At 47.5% G+C, this 26,090-nt stretch overlaps 1 protein-coding gene across 6 annotated transcripts in view; it reads right to left on the bottom strand.

Moving 5' to 3' along the window:
* The window catches only part of SEMA4D (semaphorin 4D), a 1,027,601-nt gene that overhangs the window by 281,806 nt on the left and 719,705 nt on the right, over positions 1-26,090 (bottom strand). For all 6 annotated transcript variants that reach the window (XM_086961137.1, XM_086961138.1, XM_086961132.1 and 3 more), the window contains exons 15-16: positions 16,279-16,451; positions 16,140-16,183 (exon numbers count right to left, since the gene is read on the bottom strand). In XM_086961137.1, the coding sequence (XP_086817263.1) occupies positions 16,140-16,183; positions 16,279-16,451 (217 nt within the window). The remainder of the gene's footprint in view (positions 1-16,139; positions 16,184-16,278; positions 16,452-26,090) is intronic.

The following is a 26,090-nucleotide window of genomic DNA, read 5'->3' as shown; positions in this document are numbered from 1 at the left end:
TTCGTCTCGACGTTGCTGACTTCCGTGTCGACGTGGACGGTGTCGCCTCGATGGCGAGCGCCGGCGTCTTGACCCCTCTCGACGTCGATAGCAGCTCGACAACTAACCAGACATCGACCTAGTCGAAGGTCTCGACGTCAATCCCCTCGACGGCGCTTCGACCCAGAGCCCTGGGGAGACGGGGAACAGACAGTGGTCATTCCTTTCGACGCAGACGTCAAGGGTATCTGCGTCAACTGAGACCAGTGGCGTTTTCTGGCCTTTTCTTTACTGGGGAGCCCCCAGAGCCCGACGCACAGGCAGAGGAAGGAGCCCCTTCATGCCCAGACCCACCTTGTCCTTGCTGTCTTCTCTGCTCCAAGCCTTGGAGCCTGGTCTTCTCCCTGTCCTTTAGGGTCCTTTTAGGGAACTGTAGACAGATATCACACTCCTCAAGAACATGAGAAAAAGGCAGGCACAGGATGCACACCCTGTGAGGATCCGATTTTGCCTTTTTCCTGGAGCACTCAGGATATTTATCAAATAATGCAGGTATATTTGATAAAAGAGCAGCCAAAACACCAGAGAAACTCCAGCAAAGATGAGACAAGGCAAAAACACGTCGAGTGAACACACTAACACTTTAAAAGTGCACAAATAGTAGAAAAAAAACAAAGAGGGAGAGCTCAATGCTCCAGGGTCCTGCTAGCAGGAGCCGGGAAAAAACAACTGAAAGTGAAGGGAGTTGCTGTGCATTCTGGGATACCATGAGTGTTCTGGAAAGTTTCCTTAAAGGCACGGTATCCCTTTTTAAGCCACATAATGGCAGCCTATTGGGGCTTGTCTGTCCTGTCCTTCCTCTCCATCATTCCAAGGATTTGGTGAAGGAGGGGGGGGGGGGGGGTGTTCTCCATGGTGAAACCTGGCAGACAGGTCTAAGTGTGATATTTGTGGAATATCCTTGCATTTCTAGTTGAAGTACTGGACAGTGTAGCCTTGCATGTATAGGCTTGCATTATTTGTCTTTAATTCTCTCTTAAGTGTCTATGCAGTACTGCAAAGAAGACGCTTAAGAGATTATTTTTGAATGCTCCGGGATCCCCGCACATGAGCGGGACAATTCACTAGATTATGACTATACACAGAGATCCCCTACTACAGAAATAGTCTTCCTAACGTGCACAGAGGCATTGTGGTGATGAACAACCCTCCGAATTACATCATGGTATGCTGTTGTATCGTCCGGAGACAGTTTCACAGGACAAGGCTCAATATCTTAAAACTTTGGAGGATCTACATCATAATCCTCCCATGGGTCATGGTCTCCACCAAGTGGATGGCAGTAAGGATCCACTTTCACCCTATGGACTACCTGGCTCTGAAAGGGAGTGAACTGATCCCTCTGGTGATTGCTACAAGGGACATTGAGCTAGCAGTAACATTTCCCTCAGTGATGGTGCTGGTGAAGGTGCAACTGATGGGACACGCTCCAGTATAGTTGGTGCTTCAGCATGTAGACTAAATGCTAAAAGCTCTCTGGCTTTTGTGTCCAGATTGGGGGGATGCATTATACTCCAGTTCTTCCACAAATGTTCGTTTCATCTTCAAGTATGCGTGGACACTGGTGGTCTTTGTGAAAGTTTTGTAAGAATTTTTACCTATCAGGGTGAATAAAAAGACGCTGTTTGTGAACTCTTAAGCTAGTCTTTTTACGTTGGTGACTGTGAAACCTCCAAAGCAGGAGTCGTAATCTCCTTTGCTCACAGCTCGGAACTGGGGTGTTCAGACTTTCGAGCTTTCAAGGTGGATGTCAAAATCTTATGTCCCACAGGATTTATGTGCTCTCTCGGGTCAACCGGGGTCTGGTAGCGGCAGTGGGTTTACAGGCCTTTTCTTGGCTGTATCAGGGCTGGGAGCTTGACATCTGGACTGGTGCTCCTCACTAACTTATTGTCATATTAAAGTGTATTTTATGCCCAAATCCTTTTCATTTCGGAATGTTCCTGTGCTTCATCAGAGGACTCCAATGAGGATCTCTGGACGTGGTGATCTTTTGATGTCCAGTGGCAGGGAAGGATTTGGGACTTCTTCCCCAATGTCTTGAGAGTTCGCTTCTCCCAAAAAATCTGTTTCCGTTTCCTGATGTTACTGTGGAAAAGTGGGTCTATTATCTTGCCATTCACTCCACCATTTTGTGATTCACTCCACCATTTTGTGCTATACCCTTCATGACTGACCTTTTCTCTGTATCACAAACACTCTGGCGCTCCACTTTTAGCCGGCCACATTCCTGCACGGACACTCACACCCTGTTTGTGCTTTGGCCTGCTACAAACTGACCAGCCCTTGCTCAACCAGTAGGACAGGGAGTTTCTCAGATGTTTATCGTCCTCACCCAGCACACTACGCCCTGCAGGCATCCATCAACAGGCCTATCCCTGCTTGCTGTGTAATCATACCTTTCGCCTGTGCCCTGCAGGCGTCCAAACTAATATTTGTGGACTTATTTGTATAAACATGGTTTTCGACTACACCCTGCAGGGGCCTCACCGTTACCTGTGCTTATCAGATTAAACCTTTGTTTGACATGTAATCATGCTACGCCCTGTAGAGGCCCACAGCTATAACCTAATCAGATTGACCTTTGTGTACTAGGTAATTATAATGTTTTGCCCATGTCCTGCGAAAACCCCCAAAGGCTACTCACCTGTTGATTCTCCAGGGTGACTATTGTGTAGGAATGTAATAAAGTATTATTGGTACAACTCCCTTACATACCTGGGGCAGAATAGAGGGTATATAAGATGTAAAGTGTAGGAGAGTAGGGTCTGCTTCCAATGGTCACCCCCACTTTTTGCTTTGCTTTACTGGTCTTCGACTTAGATATGGCTGTTGGCCTGCTAATCAGACCCACAGCACAGATGCACTCTCTCTAAATTTACACCATGTACTCTAGGTACATCCACAATTGGGAATTGGTTCACCTCTTCAGCCCCTGTAGAAGTGTACCCTAGGTACTCAGGGCATAGGTGTAACCAAGGCCTACCAGGAGCTGCAACATGTATTATGCCACCCCTGGCTGGCCACTCAAATAGACACAACTGGCTGATCAGTCAGCCGGGGCAAGGTCGTGTAATCACCCCTTGCTTAGGTGTAGTATTCCTATACCTACTTACATATAGACACATAGTAACCTATAAGTCACTCCTATGGCAGGCCTTAACAATCCTGGAAGCAGAGTGCTTGTTTATGTGTGAGATGGTGCTCTGGCATGAGCTGAGCCCATCTGCAGCTTTCGGAACCATGTCCTTATAGCTGTTCTATGATATCACCATACCATATACTCTTAAGTGCATTAAAATCCTCGCGGTTAATGCTAACTTTGGTTTGGCTTTATCCAAACATGTCGTGTAAGGTGTCATACACTTTGGAATACTACCCCCTCACCAATTCTGGCGACGGGGGTTGCATTCTACCCTTCTAGAGGGGGAAGACATGTTGAAACTACTGTACCCGGTTAAAGTTAACCAGAGCCCCAGCATCACAAAATGGATGCTGCTGACACAGACACAAGTGAGACCTCCTACTGCTGGTGGTCCTTCCAGTCACTGAGGTTTGGACAATAGGTTTTCTGCCTGGAGAGGTGCGAGCACCACCCGTGACAGGACTTTGTGTATTGGGACAGGGAGGGCTGAATAGAATTAGACACTACCTGGGGCACACTAGTTGCTCCACGCATAACCCACTTCAAACCGCTTGCTGGGGCACTCTAGCCCCAGCTCTGGCGCGAAACTGGACAAAGGAAAAGGGGTGTAACCACCCCCCTTCCTGTTCCCACCCACAGGAGGGACCTAGTCAGTAATCCAGCCCCTTTTAATTGTATAAAGGTAGGAGCTGAGTCCTGAGACTTTAGATTAGATCCTGACTGAAACGTGACCCAATTCTCTGGACCTTCGACATTCTGCTGAAGCTGAAGACTGAAGAATCTCCCTTGTGGCCAAGGAGTGACCAACCTGGGCAACCAGGCACCATCCAGCAAATCAACGGCTTGCTTTGTCGACGTTCCCGCCGGAACCCGAGCACAGAGCCTGACAAGACCTAGACTTCCAGACCTCTCTGACCCGCTCTTCACGTCTGCAGCATAGCTGAGATCCGTGGAGGCGACGAGACACGTGGGACCGGACATCTTGAAAAACCTGCAACTTGCTACCCATGCAGCTCCTGAGGCATCCTCGAAGATGTACACTAGGGACGGAGAAACCCCGAACCTGAGCTCCACCTGCACCGAAGATCAGCCCTCCACACTCCACGAGTTCTGCGTGGGGCCCTTGTGCTTGTGTTCTGCTCGACGCGTTGTCCGGTTGCCGGCCCGTTGGCTAGTAGCCTCTGTGACGACAATCTTTTTGAATCACCTCTCTGGTCTGGTTGCTCCAGACTGGCCCTTGCCTCCCTGCAAAGGTGAGGCACCTCAGACCTTGCTGGTCTGCACCAGAAGCCTTTGTTGTATCCTGCGTGGGTTGCCTTTGCCAAGGCTCGTTGACTCCAATCCGGCAGTCGACCACTCCATCTGCGAGAACCTTCGTGGGACAGCTCCTCTCCAGCACCTGGTCGTCGTCGACGCCTCTTGGTCCGCGTGGCTGCAAAGACAAGCTTCAAGACAGCACATGATTGCTCCTCGACATAGTCTGGTTCCTTCCTGGTTCCACCCGGTCATTGGCTAGTGACCCAGACTCTGTCCTTTCTGCTTTCAGGTCCTCTTCATCCTCGATCCACCCTTTGATCCACATGGACATCTTCCTTCTTGTCGCCTGCAGCATCTTGTCTCCAAGGCTCCATAGGCTTCAACGGCGAAACCCGACACATCTTCACACCTATGCACCCGCTTCCTGTGGTTGAGGTAACGCGAGTACTTCGGTGCTCCCAAGGGTATTGACTATCCAAGTATCTAGGTTTTTAGTTGTTTCATCCTAGCTAGACCGGAAGTGTCTTAAATCCTTCTTTATCTAACTTCTAAGTTCCAATTGACTTTGTATTGACTCACATGTGTGTGTAAAGACACTGCACGCGCCGCCTGTGGGCCTCCTTCTCCTAACCTAAGGTTCAGATAGTGTAGCCCCAGCGATTCCTCAGGCCCTAGGCCTTTCCGTTTCTCGTGACGTGGTATTTATACCACTTTAATATATGGTTTGCTTCGCCCCTAGGGCCTAACTGTAATTTGTGCAACTTAACGTATTCTGACTAAGTATCTTGTGATGTGCTTTTGCCTCTGATCTCAAAGAGTTCAGAGGAGTGTGTTAGTAAATAAATACATATATATTAAATATATATCCTGTGTGGTGTCCTTTCATTTGATATTCAAGGGGTTACATATGGTAAAACAGCTGACGTTACACGCCCTCAAGAGTCTTTTAGCCTAAGACTGTTCTGTCCACGCTACCTCTAGGATAGCTGGTCTATAAGGTTGACTTTACAACCATCACCATAAGGGTTGTTTGGACTGGTGCAAGGTGTTCACTAGAATAGTGAACATCATATGCCAGGCCAACTTCTCACATAAAGTAAGACCATTCTGCAGACTGCCTCCTCAGACAGCTATGGGTGTCTGCTGTTGATGCACCTCTCCATCTCATGAGATTGTAATAAATATCCTTTCTCTCTTGCTCCAGCGTTTGTCTCAGTTTGTATTCCGGACCCGTGGACTATAGGGTGACCCCTGACACCTTTTGGGTGGTCCCGAAAAGACCCCCAAAATCCACACTACATTCTCCGATGTGCCCAGCTGTCTTTCTCTTCTATACCTTAAAGTCTTTTTTACACCTAAATACTTGAAAAAAGGTGTATGATTCCTGGTTATTTGGCAAAAGAGGTTGCAAACCTCATGCTGATCTGACCAGCTATACTTCGAGTTACAATGTGGGCAGAAACAAAAGGGAGTCTAGTCTGCTCCATCTAAGCCCATTCTCCAAGGCAGAGTCCTTGATATGTTCAACTTAAGTTTTCAAAGTTATTCTACTGAAGACGTTGAAATATGGTCTCAATATGTTAATGCTTTTTCTCTAGGCTGACTAAACTATACAGGACCCTGCCCCTTACAATGCAGAAATGCAATGGTATCGGAGTCAGAACCTTATGGCAGAAAAAGAAATCAAAAAGGTGGAACCGAAGCCCATGAGCATTCTGGACCAGGGGAGGAGTCACTCCACCCCATCACTTGTAAATGTAAATTGATACTTGTATAGCGCACTACTCACCCGCAAGGGTCTCAAGGCGCTTGTACAAATACCGCTGTGGAATCCATCCTGGCTTTCCCTGTGAGGCATCCACTCCTGGGCACCCCCAAGGTGGAGGCCAGGCAGCCTTAGCGTTGTGGGGGCCGTTGTGGAGATTAAGCAAGCTATTGCCCAGAGTTGCACAGTGGGACTGCATGATTGGAATAGGCACCGAGGCGAGAATTATCAGGTCCGTGGAATTTTTGAGCCCAAAACCCGCTGAGGCGGGGAATTGAACCCTGGTCCCGGGCTAGACCTCTGAATCAGGGTCTGCCCCTCTAACCATTGAGCCACACTTCTCCACATCACTTGAACAGTCTTTGAAGAAAAACAAAGCGAACAACCTGCCAGCATATACCTACTACAAAGACATATGCCTGCACAATACCCAGCCCCAACCCAGTGGCAGCTGGTGGATTTTGAAAGTGGCGGGCGAAATATTTTGTACCCTAATGTAAGAAGCTGGCAAAGCGTGCAAGTCTGAACTGCAAAAGCTACAGGGGTGGGGGTGGGGGAGGGGCGGGGTTCTTCCCCCCCCCGCCAGAAAAATGTGATAAAAATGGATTAAAAATGGTGGGTTTTACACCACATATTTACTGCAAATTGTTGTGCTAGAGTATACTGTGACTCAACAGGGCAGACAAACAACACGTCCAAAGCAGTAACATAATGAGCCAAAATATATGGTTTCAGACAAAGAAGATAGTTTAGTACAGATGTGATGTCACAAACCTCGCAGTATAGGAAAGGTTGCTTACATACAGAGACTTTGAAAAATATGTGGAAAGGCCACAACACATCATCAAAACGAGCTAAACGAAACAAACATTTTTGGAAGGGGTTTGGCTGGCAGTGCGGACATTAAAAGTATATATACATATATGGCTGTGTCGAGCTGCCTTTCAGGACCAATAAATCCGATTGCCAATGTTACTTCTCAGGGAATCTGAAAAAGGTTTATAGAAACACGTCTACATACTGGCTGTTCTGCTGGTTATTTCTGTCAGTCTAGATCTGTGTTTATGTACATTGCTTTTGCACTTCAGAAAACACTATTGGCACTTAAGGACAAGGCTGCTTTTGTGCGGATCAGCTGCTCTCCTATACCAACACAACCTGCTAGTTTAGCTAGATCACACTTCTCGTTCTCTCCCATAGTCCTAGGTACCTGTTCTGAATTACAAGAAGCCGGAGACAGTAACACAACCCCTAGGATTGTGCTGCGGGCAACTACATATATACACAAAACAGGAAAGATGACACAAGCCAACCTGGAGCTACATTATTTGTCAAGATGGGGTGTAAATGAGCACTTATTTATTAACTTTATCAGAGTAACCTTTGAATGTGGTAATTTGCTAGTTTTGGCGACCACAGTAAAACTTTCTCCATAAACTTCATATAATTAAATTTGATGCTGTCCTTGTGTAAACAAGGAGATATTTACCTTAGTTAAGTCAATACTGAAATGTCAAAATTGTACTACCATTTCGGATAGGAATTTAATACGTGATCATCAGGTAGGAAACACCATTTTAAATAAAATATGTCAAAAATATAGGCATGTAAATTACACTTGCCCATATAAACTCATTGGATTTCTCACTAGCTAACTTTCCCCTCCTTCAAAAATTCGAGTCTGAAACGAGTCTTAGTATGCATGCCAAATTACGGATGCCCTTTGGGTTACAGGAAGATCTCTACAATGCATGCATTGTTCACCGAGCTACCTTACTATTGAGATAATTTGCCATAAAAGACAAACGCGAACTAGAAGAGTTCTGCATAGTTTTTTTTCAGCATTCTCCTGCCTCATGTTTAGTTTAAGACCAGAGTTGCACAATTCCTAAACAGATTCAAGTTATTTAGCTTAAGAATCAGAACCCACTATCTTTATATCCTGCTCCTACTGTTTTGTACTCCCTGAATAAATGTTTAACAAAATGACCAAAGCATGCTTGTAATCATCTTTACTCGAAGTCAGACACGCCTCAAGCACAGCAGTGCCCAGTAACATGGCCATCCTTGGCAGTGAGGAAGAAACCTCTCTCTCTTGGCTCTAGTGGGGTTAAATTTGGCTTGGTTGCAGAAGTGGTTTACAACATCTTGTTTCTGCATCTGGCCTCAATCAATGTAGTCCTTTGGCCACCAAGCCCATAGATTGAGCTGGGGTGTTTATAATCCCCACCATCACTCGGCCTTCTGCCCCTATCCACCTCTTGCTGAATGTGCTTCCCTGCACACCACTCTCAAATTTAGGGAAAGTGCTGCTACAGCTCACGTTCATAAATGGGATGGCTGCACTGCTCTGGCACGGTCAGCTCCTTTCCTCACACACAATTACCAGATACGTTATGGCCTCTCTAGCGCTTTGGTTCACTCTGACACCAGCAGTTCCAGCGCTAAAGACTCCGCTACACTAAAGTATGTCCTGCATGCTATTCCTCATCCTCCTCTAACTTTTACCCTTACCTCTTTCTCAGTCTCTACCACATTTGTATATCTCTTTCTGGACCCTCCCTCTTTCATCTCCCCCCTCTGTTGATATTTCACTCTTCCGCTGGCTATAATTTCTCATTAAACCTCTCTTTTTATTCTCTCTCTCTCGCTCTATGTCCCTCTCGGACTGCCTCTTTATTTTTAATTTATCTCCATTTACCATCTCTTTCTCGCTCTTTATCTCTCGCTTTCTCACAGACACTCTCCCTTCATGCATCCCTTTCGTTCATTTCTTCCTACTCTTCCTCTTTTCATGTCCAGTTAGCAGTATTACTGCACGCCTTCTTGTAAAAATAAAAATATAACCCAAACCCTCCCAAACATAGCCTTCAAGTCAGACCCGTGCTATTGGTCATCTAAAAGCCCACGGAAAAATAAAAACATCCAAACTGAAAGTTTTAATTTTATGACGGGCAGGGAAGAGGAGGATTATGCTTAACTTTCTCTTCCCTTTAGTTGACCAGCCGCTCAGTACTGACTAAAGTAAACAAGCTACATTACCCATAAGTCCTAATACCATGACAAACGTGCATGAATCCACCACCCACGTGTGACCTCGAAAGAGGAGCTCTTGACAGGTAAGATTAGAAAAGAGAGAAGACCAGTGCGACTCCTCCAAATGGTAGTTATTGCCGTAATAACTACCATTTGTTTCTGCCTTCTCGCACGGCGAGAAAGCAGAACTTCCTGGTTTAGAGTGGGCGAGATCAGAGGGGAGTGGCTTGGTGGATTGGCTTGCCCACTGTTGTTAATACTGACTGTTTGGGCCGCCCAAACAGACAGTATTAACAGTGAGAAAGCCACTCCCCCCTGCCCTCGAGTAACTCTCCCTGTTCTCTCTGTATGCTGCAGCAGCAGCATACAGAGAAAATGGCGTAGGTGAGGCAGCCGGCCGCATCAATCAAGAACGCTGATGAAGTGCAGCTGCAGCCTTGAACCCGGACGGCGGGTTTGGAAGCGAAATGAATATGGTTTTCACTCGAGCACATGATGAAAAGAAGCTTGGATTTCCACAGTTTCGCTCTATTAGGGAAGGTAGGGTGCAAGAAATGATGTCTTAAGTTAAGTCATTGGTAAAAAAAACGATGTGAATGTGTTTTGCCGCTCAAAGCAATGCCTGTGCCTGTTACCGATACCTCAGCTGTAAACAATGAATTTCAATGCGTGTGCGGCATGCCCATAGCTGCGTTTTAAAACCCGTGCCTTAAAGTCTGGGAACCTCTAGAGGTTTCGCTTCAGGTCTCACTGCCTTCCAATGAGAATGTGTGGCTTGGTTGCCATGGAGACATCGCATTTCTCCAAGAATTGCTCTTATTGATCCGCGGACAGGCGTACATGGGCAGGCAAGTCAAGTGTGAGGAATAATGGGGGCTGGTCAGCCCTATGAAATGACCAGTGGGGTCACGGGTCGGAAAAAAGGTCATAGCCAACACTTCGGCAAAGAGAAAGAAACAGTCTGTCTCATTTTGTTTCTGGATTTCGCTTTTTTGCACTCTGTCATTGTCGTCTTTCTCTGCAGGCTGAAAGAAACTTGTTAGACACTTGTCATGTCAGATCTTCGGTGCTTGTCCTGACGCAGCTGTCAGCTGTTGTGTCTCGAGCCCGGAACCGGTCTTTACATTTCTAGGCTCGAGCACTGCACAGCTGTGTTCTTGGGGCTCGTGCATCCTCGCTCTGCCTTACCTGTCATTGTTCAAACTGTGCTTGGTATTCCTGAGGGATGTTGGTGGTCGGGGGCAGATCGGGTGGTGAGAGCTGGTCAGCCGCTGCGTCCGTGCCTCCTCTGTGAATCGGGGTTATGTTATCAATAAAGGATAATCTATCAACATCGGCTACGTTTATTCATCACAACATCAGCCTCCCTGCTCTCTGCAGTCCAGGGACACACAACAAAGAGCTGGGCACATTGATAATTTATTACTTCTTGTGTAGTGTGGATGAAGGGAAATTAGCGGCTTGTAAACCGTGGTGCAGTTTAAAGATGAAGCCACAGATTGTTTTTTTGGAACTAAGAGGATTTTTTAGACTACAATATTACATTGGCAACCGATGGAAGTCTGTACTGAAACGTCCCGATGGAAGTGAGTACTGAAAAAAGTAAATTTGCATGAATAAAATAATTAGTTTGCAAGGGTGACCTGGATCGGGCAGTAGTTCATGTCACATTCATAAGATGGCAGCACTACATAACTACACTTTCATAATCGGTTTATTAACATTCTTAATCTCTAAAATGTAATTGAAAATGCTCCATTTTCTCCCTCTTTTTTCAAAATGTTATCGAGGGGGGAACCCACGAACCGCACTTATGATGGTCTGGCTTGCTCTAAACGCTTGCCCGCCACTGGGCATTGATCCAGACCAGCCCTTTTACGCCCTCCCACTTTCAAATGTCACCAGCCGCCACTGGAGAAGACTGAGTAATTTACCTTGGTCTGGGTTCATCATGGTTTCGCTTGGTTTCGTTTCAGCAGACTGCCTCGGGATCGGGAAGTCTCCTTTACTGATGGAGGAATGAAACGGGAAGTGGCGGGAACACACTTCTTTTTCTGCCAGAGTTTGTGGTGCCAGGAAGATCGCTTTTTGAATTGCTCTGTAAATCAGTGTGTTGAGATCTCGTATAACTCTTTCCCGCAAGGGAACAGCACGTACAATAAACAAGGCAAGCCGCTGGGACACGATAAGTCAGCAACCCAGAAAGTTGTTGTCTCCAAGAATCTAGTTCCAAAGAGTCCTCTCCCTAAATGTGTGCACTGCAGTCTTCATGTGTTACTGATGGCGGCGTCTCTCTCAGGACCCAGTTTTCTTTATACTTGAAACAAGGAGTCACTACATACTCACGATTCTAAAATGAAATTTCCTACGATGTCTCAGCGAGGCCCCCTTCGTTTAAAAGCGGCACTGCGTGTTATTTATTTTTCGTGACACTCAGAACTGGTAGTACCATAATGCACCTTACGTGTTGTCACTAAAAGCAGGTGTGACGTCATAGCTGGTTAAGTTGAGCAGCGCTTAATGTGTATGCCCCAGTGGGTCCAACTGGCCACTCCAAGTCTGGCAGGGGGACAACATACCATGCCAAACAAGCAGCTCTGTTTCGTACAGTTTTGCTATCAAGCTCAGCGCATCAGATTAATCCTGCTTGACAGCGGTATGAATGTGGTTGCCTATATCGCTTCAGTGCGGCAGTGCTGGGCCACCCATGCGCCGCACCCAATGATTAACAATCTCTCAGACGTGCACGGTGTCTCTCACTCTCAGCCAATCCAGATGCTGCATTAGCAGCGCCAGGATAGGCTAGTGCAGAGATGCCCCCTGCCCCCCGAAGCAAGCTCTCCTAAGGTAATGCAGCGGCTAGTAGTAGTGCGCATGTACGGGCTGGTTGTTAAAATGACCACACCCAATACCGAACATGCGCACTGGCTACTGCACTCACGATATGATGTTGCCAGTACTGGTTGCTCAATGCTTGCTTGTCAGACTCCGTCACCAAAGTGGGCGTGGCCCGCCGGAACAGTCAGCCGCGCGGCGCGACTCTAAAGTAAAGTTATACATATGATTCGAACACAACATACACGAACGAATGATGAATGAGCCATGGGGGCATGCAGCATTTGCGGCATGTGGGGCAACGCCCCAGCGCCCAAATGGACGCACCGCCACTGCCCCAACCACTGAGTGGAAGGTTTTATAACTGTGGTCTGGTAACTCTGCAGAGGAATGTCAGGCACTATGGAAAGGCTTTTGAGTCTCCAGTGTGCTGGGGTGTGCTGTTCCTAGCCACAAAGATATCTTTCTGAAACAGCCCCCCTTAGTTGCACACCCCAAGGGGTGGTACTAGTTGCGGCAGGCTGACGAAAAGGCCATCATGATGTTCCTGTTCTATAAACAGCCACATTATGTGAAGGACGGTCACCGGAGGCATCTCTCGAGCATTTAAATCAAGGGCACACAGTGTGATTTTTAACTGGGTTCCGCAATTAATCATCCGGAATGAGCCTTAATTTTTCCGGAAATAATACACACCGGGCCACCACAGTGTTTGAAGCCTATCCCTTCCGCAAGTGTGATGCGGATCATGCACTTGTGGGAGCCACCTACAGGGCCTTCCAGCGTCAGGCACCTGATTTAGGTTGCCCTACTCCTTCCTTGTCCTGAGGAAGACCCGCATGCGGAGGTTCTAAAATACCCTCACGCCACAGAGTGGTTGAAACGTCGACTTTTTACCCCCTACAAGGCCTGTACCATAGGATACCATCACCCTGTAGCTGGAACGGATGATACATTTCTCTGCAATGCCACACAAAAAGAATGATGTTTTGCATGGACAGGCCTTAACCAACTGGTGCTAATATAACCAGTTCTGTATGTTAAATCATTGAAAAAAACAACCTTTTTTCTTAAATGACTTTCATTTCTTGTTCTTTCCAAATTCTATCTCACACAAGAGCACACTTTTTCTCCCTCTCCCCTGGAGTAACTCCCCTACATCTAATTGTAAAAATATGTTCTAACATGTTCCTGATACTATGAATAAAATAGAAAACTTTGTCTAAAACAGTGGGTATCTATACTTCTCTTTTACTAAGGTGCATTGCACATTGACTATTATATGCCGAATATGTTTCTGCATGCGAACTAAAAAGTTAACAAATTGCTAACAAAAAGAGTCCAAGGACCAATTGTTGTTCCTTATCCTAAAATGGCCTATGAACACAATAAGTTTGGTGGCGGATTTGCTAAGCTCACTTGCGATCTGTTGATTTTTCATACTTATTGCACTTAATCAACAGAAAACATTTGTAGTCTCTCAGTTTGTGAGCAGAGCTTAAAGAGTGTGAGAAAATTACTTGAAAGCTTCAACACGATAATGACAAATTCATGTTATTCCTATGGTTGATGGCATCACTGTGCCATATAATTGTTTAATAGTTAGTGATCCATGTTATGACCTAGGAGGCATTTGTCCAATTCTTAGTTCATGCAACAAAACTGAAAGTTGGCCTCAACTTAGTTATGTCAACACTCAACCATTCCCTTCAATTCCAACTTTTTTTGAACCAGGGCAGCCAGATCTCTTAGAAGGAGGCAGTTGATTTACCTGGAGTAACTTGCACTTACACCTATCTATCACAAAAATCATCACAAGGAACATCTCTTAATTATGAGGAAGTCTGACAAGAACTTAGGAAGGAATCTAGAGCAGGTGTGTCTGACCATTTTATCTTTGTACCGATAAGATGAATCCAAAGGCCTTAAAAATAGTTTTTAAAAAATGTATCACTCATATTGGGGAAATCATTATGATTTTGAATGGGAAGCTATTGTGTTACTTGTAAATTACCTCAAGGACCAAAGGTGTCAACAAAACGCTTAAAGAAACCAACTCCACTCAAAGTAAAAGGAATGCCTCAACAAGAATTAGTTCCACCTGCCCCTCCATAATGTGAAGTAACATTGTTTCCTACTCCTCTTTGAAGGCAAACAGACCAGCCAATTGGCAGCCTCACACTAGAAAGATCTGCTCCAACAAACCCATATGAATTACCCTCTAGCAAATCCGATCCGATAGTCTGCTGAACGTATCCACTTGTGTGCTTTGGAACCCTGCTATGAGTTTACAGACAGACGTGTCTGGGTCGATGGCAAATTACCATAGGTCCATGGTCTATTAGAAAAGGTACTTGGATCAAGTCAGGCCAGGTTGACCAAAATTAATAGCAAACTGTTTCACTCAAAGCAGTGGAGGAAAGTATTCATAAACTGAATTGTGTACTGAGATATAAGATGAAGTGGAGTTAATTGTCCTTTGGTCTTGCAACAGATAGTGTCTGACTCTGAAGGTATGAATTAATGTCAGGGACAACTCTTGGCCTGGATGATTGAAAAGGACGAGTGAACAGCAGCAAAGGATTTGCAGGACTAGGAGGATGTAGGGCAGAGAGGAGATGAGAGAAAAATAGGACCACACAATCAAATCTGGGTTTCGTCTCTGACAGATTTAGCCGGATCACTTATGCTGAGCCTTGCCACTGAAACTATTTGAACAAGGAGGTTATCAGACCTGAAGCTCTGTCAAACAACCATGTGCACACTTTGTTCATAGCATATGAATGAATGGTTACCAATAATTATCTTTGTACAGTTGCTAAGAATTTTGTGACTGAGGTGAACTAGGAGTTCGAGAAGTATTCCCCCAGTGATAGTTTCCAGAGTGTAGGATGGAACAATAGCACCATCATCACCTTGCTTAAAGCGTTCGGATTTAGGCTCCAAATTCCCCCACCTAAGAAAGAATTAGACCTGGAAAACGAAGAATCGTGCTTCTCCGTAGTAGATTCAGAAGAGAAGAGGATGTACAGTTGGATGGGTTCTTCAAAGCCTAATACTATGCCACAGGGGTCTAAACAGGTTGGTAATCTGGTCCTCTGGAGATCCAGAAATCCTGGATAGACAACAGGACTGCTACCAGAGGTGTGTGTTAACGGACAACTCTTAAGCACCTGAAAGGTGAACAGGGCTGATCCAACACTTGGGGAACAGGGATTTAGATGTACATCAAATCAAAGTGCCTAGTGGACTCATCTGATATAGCAGATATTTCAAATGGAAAAGCCAACCGTGATCATGTGGAAAAGCCAACCGTGATCATGTGGAAAAGCCAACCGACAATGTAGAAAAGCACCCCTGGTAGGAGGCAATCCCAGTGGCCTTTGTGGCACTCGTCGGTCCTGTCTATAGTTCCTAGAGTGACAGACATGTTTCTGAAATGCCACAAATAGGTACATTATGTGCTAATCTTTCCTAAATTATTGGTGGGATCTTGCCCTTAAGATTGGGCAGCACTGAGGTACAGAACTGTCACAGTGCCTTGTGGATAGGTATTGGCTGTCCAAACATACAAGGATTTTACGGGTGCTGGCTGACCTATGGCTAGTGGGAAATGGTGTTTGCAAGGTTGTGATACTTGCTGTCGAGGGTGGCCCAAGAATGTGAATAGCTGCACAACTCCTAAATGGCTTACTTAGAAAAAACAGGTATGTGCCTGTGGGGAACACATGAGTACTCGTATTGCCAAACAAGAAATGGAACATCATGGACACATCTCCTAAAATATAGTGTACCAAAATATAAGATGATAGGCCTGCATCATACACAAAAAGGATGGAGAGCATATTAAGATGGGTTTTCATGTATGTTTGAATGTAATGTAAACTACAAGACTTCAAAAGCTTGGCTCAAAATATAAGATTGCTATTTTCGAACAGAATGTGTCTCGCTAGACTTACATTCAACAATGCTTGAAAAGCATTTCAAATACAGTACAAAGTAATTTTAAAAAATACAGGCAAAAAACTAAAAATCTATTTATTTGTAAATGAACAAACTTACTTAAGCAAGAGGAAGCATCTCCATTTAATTTCTGAACCAAAGTTCTAAAAAGAATACAAGGTATATAATTATTTTATGTTCCGGGTTCATTTATCCGCTTCATTTGTGGCTTTATAGTAAGTGATGCACAGTTACATACCCGTCATTAGCACCTGACTCAGGAATGTGAACACAAGAGGTTGTATCTTGCTTCCAAGCACAGTAGGGATCTCTGGCCAGAACACAGTCCACACAGGAGCCATACTTCTCACAGAATGCTACGGGTGACTGTACCACCCCCGAGTTTGAGCCTGCATAGACATATCTTTTATCCTACAGCAAAGACAAAAGCATACACATCGATTATAATTCTTCAGCAGTAGAATTTAGTTTAAGGCACTTAACACTTCTTAATACATAGAGATGTTTAAGGAAAGATAGACAATTTTTTTGTAGTAGTACTTAGAAAGCAACTGTCCATCTCCAAGTGATTTAGAAAAGGGTTTATTTGGAACCACAGTAAAGAAAACATTGCATTGTATGACACCTCCGCAATCTAGTTTGCCGCTCTGCACCATTTGTGGCTAGCTCAAACTGCAACTTATCCCTTTGTTATTGGATAACCTTTTAAACTTTTTTTTACTTTGGGATGTGTGTAAAATTAATACAGTGTTTTGCTATAGGCACACAAAAACAGAATCCGTTTAGGATGTGAAAAAGATTTTGTCCAAACTAGAATACACGCGAAGTTGCTGTGCCTAACTAGCCTAAGGCGGGTTTGGCGTGCATGCAAGTTTGAGAGAGCTACCTCTATGGCAGATTAATTTTAATGTGGCAAGCCGAATGGGTAATGGGAATGAGCAGGCTGTCAGGCATACAATGCAGGTAGGCTGTGCTGTCATTACTCGCGTCGAACAATTTATGACAACTGTAATGAGAATAGCAGAGCGCCAACATTTCCAAAAACAAGCAACCCACCACATTGCAGAACTGAAGAAAAAACAGATCTTGCTCGTACAATAAAGCCAAGTTCACGATCAATCATAGGATTATTTTCAAGCACTTGTGCTGTGCTGAAGACCCTTCATTGTCATTTGGCTTCATACTTTTACAACCGGATGGTCTCCTACTGTCTGACAGTACACCTAAGGTGATTCACTGAAGCACAAATTACTTACCTTCGGTAACTATATATCTGTAAAAAACAGTAGTTAGTGTTAGATTCCTTACCTTAGAATATCCCCAGGCATCAGACTGGATCCGGAAAGTTTTGCGTAGCAGTATCCCAGCACGTCGGTAGGCATCGTCTGCGGCTCCGCGTCTGTCGTCGTTGGCGCCAGGATGACATCGGAGTACTTAGATGCCGTCCTCACGCGCTCACGTCAGTTCTTATACCCAGCTTTTCCGCGCCAGAAACGCAGAGCCATGATAAAAACCAACACTGGTGCCATGAAACTAGGGCCCTAAAAGGGAAGAACCTTAACCCTAGACATTGGTTGGCAGAATGGGGAGGATGGGTGGGGTAGTAAGGAATCTAACACTAACTACTGTTTCTTACAGATATATTGTTACCGAAGGTAAGTAACTTGTGCATCTGAAAGAAACTGGTTAGTGTTAGATTCCTTACCTTAAAATAGATACCCCAATACCAACCCCGGTGGTGGGTCTGCAAACCAATGATCACACCAGAAAGTCCTGGAGAACAGAACGGCCGTAAAAGCAGTCTCTCCGGACTTGACTGTCCAGGCAGTAGTGTCTAGCAAACGTGTGCGAGGCCCACGTAGCTACCTGACAGATGTCCTGCAAGGGACTTCCCGACCCAGGGCAGTAGTAGCCCCTTTGGCCTGAGTGGAATGGGCCCTCAGCCCAACAGGGGTCTCCTTTTTAGCCATAAAGTAGCATAACTTGATGCACAACACGACCCACCGAGAGATGGTCCGTTTGTGCACCGCCCGTCCCTTCTTAGCGCCCACGTAACCAACAAAGAGCTTGTCATCCACCCGGAACTGGAGTGTGCGATCCAGATAGAATGAGAGCGCACGTTTTGGGTCCAGACGGTGGAGCCTCTCTTCCTCTTTCAACGGATGCGGAGGCGGAAAGAAGGTGGGCAAGGTGATGGACTGCCCAATGTGGAAGGCTGTGTCTACCTTGGGCAGGAAAGAGGGATGCCTTCTCAAGACAACTTTGTCCGGATGGACAGAAAGGAAAGGAGGTTTGGAAGAAAGCCTGGAGCTCACTCACTCTCCTGACAGAGGTGATGGCAACCAGGAAGGCAGTCTTTAGAGTGAGAAGACGAAGAGGGCAATTATGAAGTGGCTCGAAAGGAGCGCACATCAAATAAGTAAGAACAAGGTTCAAGTCCCACTGAGGCATCACGAAAGGAACAGGAGAAAACATATGAGTTTTGAGTGGTGTGGCTCACTGGTTAGAGGCGGCCGACCCGGAAGCAGAGAACGGCCCGGGACCAGGGTTCAATCCCAGACGCGGCAGGGTCGTGGACCAGGGTCAACGGACTCGATAATTCTCGCCTCGATGCCTACTCTAACCAGGAATCACACTCTGCAACTCTGGGCATTAAGCTTGCCTCATCTCTACAACGCCCCCCCACAGACGCCGGGGATGCCTGGCTTCACCTTGGAGATACCCAGAAGGGACCATCTCACAGGGAAAGCCAGGACGGGTTCCCCAGCGGTCTTCAGCGCCAGGACGCTCTCGGGCAACAGTGCGCTTTACAAGTCCCACACATGAGTGATGCCCTTCAAGAATCTATATACAACAGGGGACTTGAAAAGAGAAGGCTGATCAGGTAGCCTTAAAAAGGCTGAAATTGCAGAGAGGTAGCCCTCGATAGTGCCCAGAGCAGAGCCCTGCCGGGCAAGAGAAAGAAGAGAGGAGAACCTCTGAAAGGAGAGCAGAAAGAGGATCCACAGCCTTTGCCGTGCACCATGCCACAAACTTATTCCACCTGCAGGCGTATACCGATTTTGTGGAGGGATGCCTGGCTGCCAAAATCACATCACAAACTTCAGGAGGCAAGTCAAATGGCCTCAACTGACGCCGCTCAATCTCCACGCATGGAGGTGGAGACTGGACAGATTCGGGTGGAGGACCGTCCCCTGCTGCTGCGACAGAAGGTCCTCCTAAAGAGGGAGATGAATCGGGGGATTGACTGACATGCTGAGTAGCTCGGGATACTAGTATCTTCGTGCCAGTCCAGAGCCACAGGGATGACTTGGGCCCGGTCGCGCCTGATCTTCTTCAGCACTCTGGGCAGAAGTGGTATAGGTGGAAAGGCGTACAATAGACCGCAGCTCCACTCGCGACGAAAAGCATCTCCGAGTGAGTGCCGCCTTGGAAATTCCAACGTGCAGAACTGATGTCATTACGCATTCTCTTCTGTGGCGAATAGATCTAACCAAGGCTCTCCCCACTGCTGAAAGAGACCTTGCGCCACGTCCGAGTTCAGACGCCATTCGTGATCCATCATAACCGACTGCTGAGTTAGTCCGCCCTGGCGTTCAGGGAACCTGCCAGTTATTGAACCACCAGGGTCACGCCCTGATGTTCCAGCCATTTCCAGAGGCTGAGAGCCTCCTGACACAGGGTCCACGACCCCACCCCGCCCTGTTTGTTGGGAGTACCACATGGCGATGGTGTTGTCCGTGAACACCTGCACTACACCCCCCCCCCCCAGACAGAGTGGAGGAATGCTTTCAGTGTAAGTCGGATCGCCCGCAGCTCCAGAAGATTGATGTGGAGCCGGGACTCCACCATAGACCAGGGGCCTCTGATCTCCGCCTCTCCCATGTGGCCCCCGCCAGCCCAGGAGGGACGCATCAGTCACAACCACGTGCTCCGGCTGGGGAAGGGAGAGGGATCTGCTGCTGACCCAATCGCGGTCCGTGAGCCACCACTGCAGCTGTCTCGCAGTGCCCTCCGAGATCAGGACGTGGTCAGACAGGTTGCCTTGATACTGGGCCCTCTGAAAATTCAGGTCCCAATGCAGAGCCCGCATCTGCCACCGGGCGTGATGCATCAGAAGGATACAGGAGCCAATAAGTCCCAGAAGCCGCAGCATTAACCTGACCGAGACTCGGGATAAAGGCTGCAAGATCGGAATCAGAGCTTGAATATCCCGAACCCGCTGTTCGGGAGAAAAAACCCGAAACCGCGCAGAGTCCAGAACCGCTCCCATGAAGATGAGCTTCTGAGGGGGACACAGGTGTGACTTCGGCACATTGATGGAGAACCCCAGCAGGTGCAGGAAGTCGGCCATAGTCTGGAGGTGGCTGACTGTCTGGGGCGAGCCCGCCTTTAACAACCAGTCGTCGAGATAGGGGAAGACCGGAACCCCTGATCCGCGCAGATGAGCTGCGACCACCGCCATCAATTTCGTGTACACCCGAGGGGTGCTGGAAAGGCCAAGGGGGAGCACTGTAAACTGAAAGTGCTTGTGGCCTACCGTGAACCGCAGGTAGCGCTGGTGGCCCGGCAGGACGGGAATGTGAAAATAAGTGTCGTGCAAGTCCAACGCCACCATCCAGTCTCCAGGGTCTAGGGCAGCTAAGACCTGAGCCAAAGTCAGCATCTTGAACTTCTCCTTCCGGAGGAAGCCGTTGACGTTCCGCAGGTCCAAGATAGGACGTAGCCCCCCTTTGTCCTTCTTGGGAACCAGAAAGTAGTGGGAGTAACAACCACACCCTACTTCTGGCCCAGGAACGCGCTCGATGGCCCCCTTGGCCAAGAGGGCCGTAACTTCCTCCTGCAGAAGTTGCAAGTGATCCCCCGATACGCAGTGGTATTGCGGTGGCATGGCTGGAGGGGTCGCCTCGAAGGGGAGGGAGTATCCCCTTCGGACGATTTGCAGCACCCACCTTGTCCGATATGATGGTGCGCCGGTGGAGGAGGTGATGGCGAACCCTGCCCCCCACTGGCGTCGAATTGGCCTGAAAGCTTGGACTAGGAAGGCTTTGAGGCGGATGCTGCGTGAGTGGATGTGGACTGGCCTTGCCACTGTCCCCCGGCACCGCCACGGCGGTTACCACGTCCGCCTCCACGCTGGATATTATTCTGCGGCCTGTGGCTGGCAGGACGTGAGGGGGTGCCTCATCCTTGGTGACGAAAGGCAGAAGTTTGCTGCCGCTGGCCCGACAGGCCCAAGGACTTGGCCGTAGCCCTGGAGTCCTTGAAACGCTCAAGCGCACTGTCTGCCTTGTCGTTAAAGAGGAGACGGCCGTCAAACGGCATGTCCAATCTGGACATCAGCCGAAAAGTTGGCGGACCTCAGCCAGGCGTGGCGGCGAACCGCCACCGTCGTGGAATTTGCCCTGCCCAGAGCGTCCGTGGTATGCAGTCCACATCGGATAGAATACCGTGTGCTGCATCTCGCCCTTCCGCAAGGGCTTCAGCGAGTTTGACCCGTGCCTCCTCCAGGCAACCTGGCAGCGCGACCGTGTCCCACAGAGAGTGGGTATAAGGGCCCAAAAGGCAAGCAGTGTTGACCGACTGCAACCCCAAACTGAGTGAGGAGAACAGCTTCTTACCGAACTGCTCATACCTTTTGGATTCCCGATCAAGTGGAGCTGTCGGGAATGCGGTCTGGGAGTTAGAGGCCTGGATGACCAGGCTCTCGGGGTGGGGTGGGTGGACAGGAAGCTAGGGTCGCCAGGGGCCGGGCGGTGGCGCCTGGCCACGTTCCGATCTACAGGGGCAACTGTAGAGGGCCTGGACCAAATGCCCAACAGAACATCAGTAAGGGCCTCAAACGCAGTAGAGGCTCCGAAGAGCTTGCCTGCGGTTCAAGTACCTCGGTGAGGTTAGTCCTCACGGCCCCAAAAGGATGTTCAAGAGCCAAGACCTTGGCCACACTCGTCAGCACCACGCTGTCAGCAGCCTCCTCCTCCGTAGCTGCTGTAGGAGGGGAGACAAAACCAGTGTCGGGCGAAGTGTCCAAACCACTGGGCTCCCCTAGATCCACTGCCCAGTCCTGATACGACTGGCACTCCCGTGCCAGAGGGTCCTCAGACCCCTCCCAATCTCCCTCGCCTCCCATCTCCTGATACTCCGGTTTAAAGGATGGGGCCAGATCATAGAAGAATTGTTTTTCTCTCTGCGTCGAATGCGGCGCTGAGTGACACTGTTCCGACACCGGATCAGGACTGGGGGAAGGACTGGGGACGTCGTCGTACGGGGACGGCATCAGGGGCAACACCCTGAGAGTCGGCACCGGCGGAGGGGTCGTAATGTCGACCAGCAGCAACCCGGATCCAGAACCGGATCCTGCGGGGCCCTGCAGCGTCAGGACCGAAGTAGTCGACGGCGCCGAAGCACCCGATGGCGCCGAAGCACCTGGCTCGCTTGGGCTCCCAGTTAGGGCCGCAGGGCCCGAAGGCGCCACAGCGGGACCTGACGGAGGAGAGAGCGACATCATGGCCATGAGGAAGGCATCGATCTCCGGCGTCGCGGTCAGCCCAGGGACCCGCGGGTATGGAGCTGGCAGCGGCGCTTGGGGCTCCGGTAGAGCCGCGTGGGCGGTGTTTTCCGAACCCCCGGCCGCATCACGCGAACGTCAGAGGGCGTCAAAAGAGCGAGGTTGTCTCTTCGACTTCTTGTGCCTCTTACCTGAGGACTTGGAGCCCGTCTAATGGTGTTGACTCGCCGAGCTTCGATGACTGTGGCCCCGCGACCGGTCCTTCGACCTCCTCCTCAACCTGGACTGGGAACGACGCGGGCCGACTGCCGGAGCTAGAGGCGCTTACGGGACCGCTCCAGTCTAGCCTTAGACGTCAAGGCCAGGCAGTCGGGGCACGACTTGTCATCATGGTCGGCCATAAGACAATACAGGCACTGGCGATAGGGGTCGGTAACCGACATCAGTCGGCTGCAATCGGTACAGGGCTGAACCCGGGCATCCCTACGGCACCGATAGTCTTACGACTCAAAAACAGGATCAAAAAGATCGAAAAAGTTAGTCAAAAAGTGACTAAGGAGAACTGCTTTTTCCGGATCTGCGCTTGCTGGCGCGGAAAAAAGAAGAACGGACGTCAGCGCGCGAGGGCGGCGTCTAAGTACTCAGACGACATCATCCCGGCGCCAACGACACAGACGACGGATGTGGAGCCGCAGACGACGCCTACCGATGCACAGGGGTACTGCTACACAAAACTTTCCGAATCCAGTCTGATGCCTGGGGATATTCTAAGGTAAGGAATCTAATACTAACCTGTTTCTTTCAGATAACATGCTTACATACATGCGGCAGGACACAATAGTTTTGCGGACTGAGGATTGAAATTGAAAAGCATGTCCATGGAATTAATTCACTATTCCCATTTCCATCAAAGGCATCTTTCTGAGATTAAGGAGTCTGGTTCAAGTGATCGGACACTGGTTTAGGTTTTCACTCTACTTTCTCTTCAACTCACTCTTCCATTCAAAACCAGGAAAAACAGACAGGTGAATACTACAGTGATCCTAATGTGTAAGACCATATGAAGGAAAAATATACCTTGTGTATTATGACCCTCTTGCATACTCAAATGTGGGGAAAAGCTTGAAATCTTATTGCCTCACGAGGCATTCATTCCATGTCTGAGGCTGGAAATACAATCAGGAACGTTTGGGAGAAAAACAATGGGCAGTTGCACTTTAGTAAACCATACATTTTTAAATATATTTTTTATTGGAGGGGATATCCAATAAAGGTTTTCAGCATTTTAAGTTAATTTCTGTAGGAATGAATGGTTATAAATAACATGTCCCCAAAGGCAAGCGTATTACATCTCATGAGAAGTGCTCTCTCCTTCAGACACTGACGGATGAAGATGAAGAACTAACTGGTAGCGGTGCTCTACTTTCTCATGCGTTTTACATTCCTTTAAGTCAATGTAACCTAATAACCCTGCCTATGGCATAAACTAAACAAAAAAAGCCTTTGTCTTTGTCAGATCGCAGTCACCACGACAAACAAGTTATTAGCATTTCAGTATGTAGAACTTTCCATGAATGCTTAGTATTAGGAAAGTTACTCCGCAGTGACAGGTCCTGAAATCTAGGCAAAAAGCGGAAATATTTTACAACACGTGCCTTCATCCCAGAACATTGCAAAAAACACAGTTGATTGACAGAATGCAGAACAATGTATTACATTCACCCCAGTACAAATATCTGGGCCTAAATCCATCTTTTTTTGCACTCCACACCACCCGAGGTCAGACAATGGCTATATGCAAATCAGCCTTGACCCTGTGCCTCATGGGAACAGTCCAGCCCGAACTACCAAGCCATGTCTTTCCTAGACCGGAATCAAGCATCCAAGGACCGGTTTCTGGCTATCAGCCTTCTTCAGCCTGGATAGCTTGACTCCAGTGGTGTGGAGAGCCTGGGACTCACGTCTGAGCATACCCAGCCCACTCTGGGTGAAAATTGCAAAAAACACGGTTGGACAGAATGCAGAACAATGTCTTACATTCACCCCAGTACAAAGATCTGGGCCTAAATCCATCGTTTTTTTGCACTCCACACCACCCTAGGTCAGACAATGGCTACATGCAAATCAGCCTTGGCCCTGTGCCTCACGGGAACAGTCCAGCCCGAACTACCAAGCCATGTCTTTCATAGACCGGAATCAAGCATCCAAGGACAGGTTTCTGGCTATCAGCCTTCTTCAGGCTGCATTCTGTCAGTAACTGTTTTTTACAATTTTCACCCCGAGTTGGCTGGGTATGCTCAGATGTGAGTCCCAGGCTCTCCACATCACTGGAGTCAAGCTATCCAGGCTGAAGAAGGCTGACAAATTGAGAGCATCTTTGAAATAACTGCTATCCGCTGCACAATGCTACCACTGGTCCTTTATCTTATTGTGACCATTCCTGACATAATCCAGGCTACCTCAGCGCATTGCAGTTGACAACCTCTTCCATATTGTGGACATGCTTGGTAGTTGATAATGATAAATTGGTATTGAAGGCAGAATGTATTCACCTAGGATGGTAGCACAATTGATGACGTGATGTAAATGACAAACTGATTCTTGGGGGCATATACGTATTTAATAAAAAATAAAAATCTAGTGTTTCAGAGCAAAATACTTTATGAAAGGGGCAAGCCTCTGTTTGTGTCAAGTAAAGTGACAATCTTATGTTTTAGCAAAGTAACTGCATTTTAGAAATATAGTAAAGCAGATATTTGAGGCATAACCCATACTGCAGTCAGAAGGCGTAGGTAATTTGAAGACTAAAGTGAAGACGTTTCATTATATCCACCATAAAGCCAACTTTGTTAATAAATACTATGACTGCTCTGCTTCACTGCAAGAGCATGTGAGATTAGTTTACCCTATAGTCTGATCTTTCAAGGTCTTTGCAATTGACCATTATAGCATATAAGAAGGAGCGGTTAAGAAATGTCTACCAAGGCTAGTGACTAAGTTTTGAATGACCTTTGTTTTTTTCACTGTGATCCTTCCAATTAGATTACTATTTTCGTTTATTGTGTGTTTTCGTTTATTGTGTGTTTATTCTTATGAATAGCTGCACCTAAGCAGAGAGTAAAACTTTTGGCGGAGCAAGGGTGGGTGGTGGACAGGAGGCAGGCGATAACAGAAGAGTTCATAAGCCTGTGATTTGAAGATATCGGATTGAAGATGGGTGCAGTTTAAGGCACTTTTAAAAGAAGAATTATTCATAATGATGGAATTAATAAAACAAAGTAACACCACCGCAAAATGGCCGTAGGTTTTTGAAAAGCCAACCATAAGGATCTCCTTGGCTACCCTACAGTTGGCAGCCAATTCAGATATCTCATGGACAGAGCTATGTTAGGACCTTTTCGGGTTAAAAATGGACAGTAGCATGCCTCTGCACTGACTTTCATGAATACCACTGCAGTAAGAGAGAGGAATGACTTGGGGAATTGACGTTATTCAGTGGGGAATCAGGAGAAGTTATAAAGGACTCCTTTTCTAACCTCTTT

This window comes from Lissotriton vulgaris, chromosome 3_1 (genome assembly GCF_964263255.1).
Source record: "Lissotriton vulgaris chromosome 3_1, aLisVul1.2, whole genome shotgun sequence".
NCBI lineage: Eukaryota > Metazoa > Chordata > Amphibia > Caudata > Salamandridae > Lissotriton > Lissotriton vulgaris.
The sequence above is the reverse complement of the archived record's forward strand: the minus strand, read 5'-3'. Positions and strand labels throughout refer to the sequence as shown.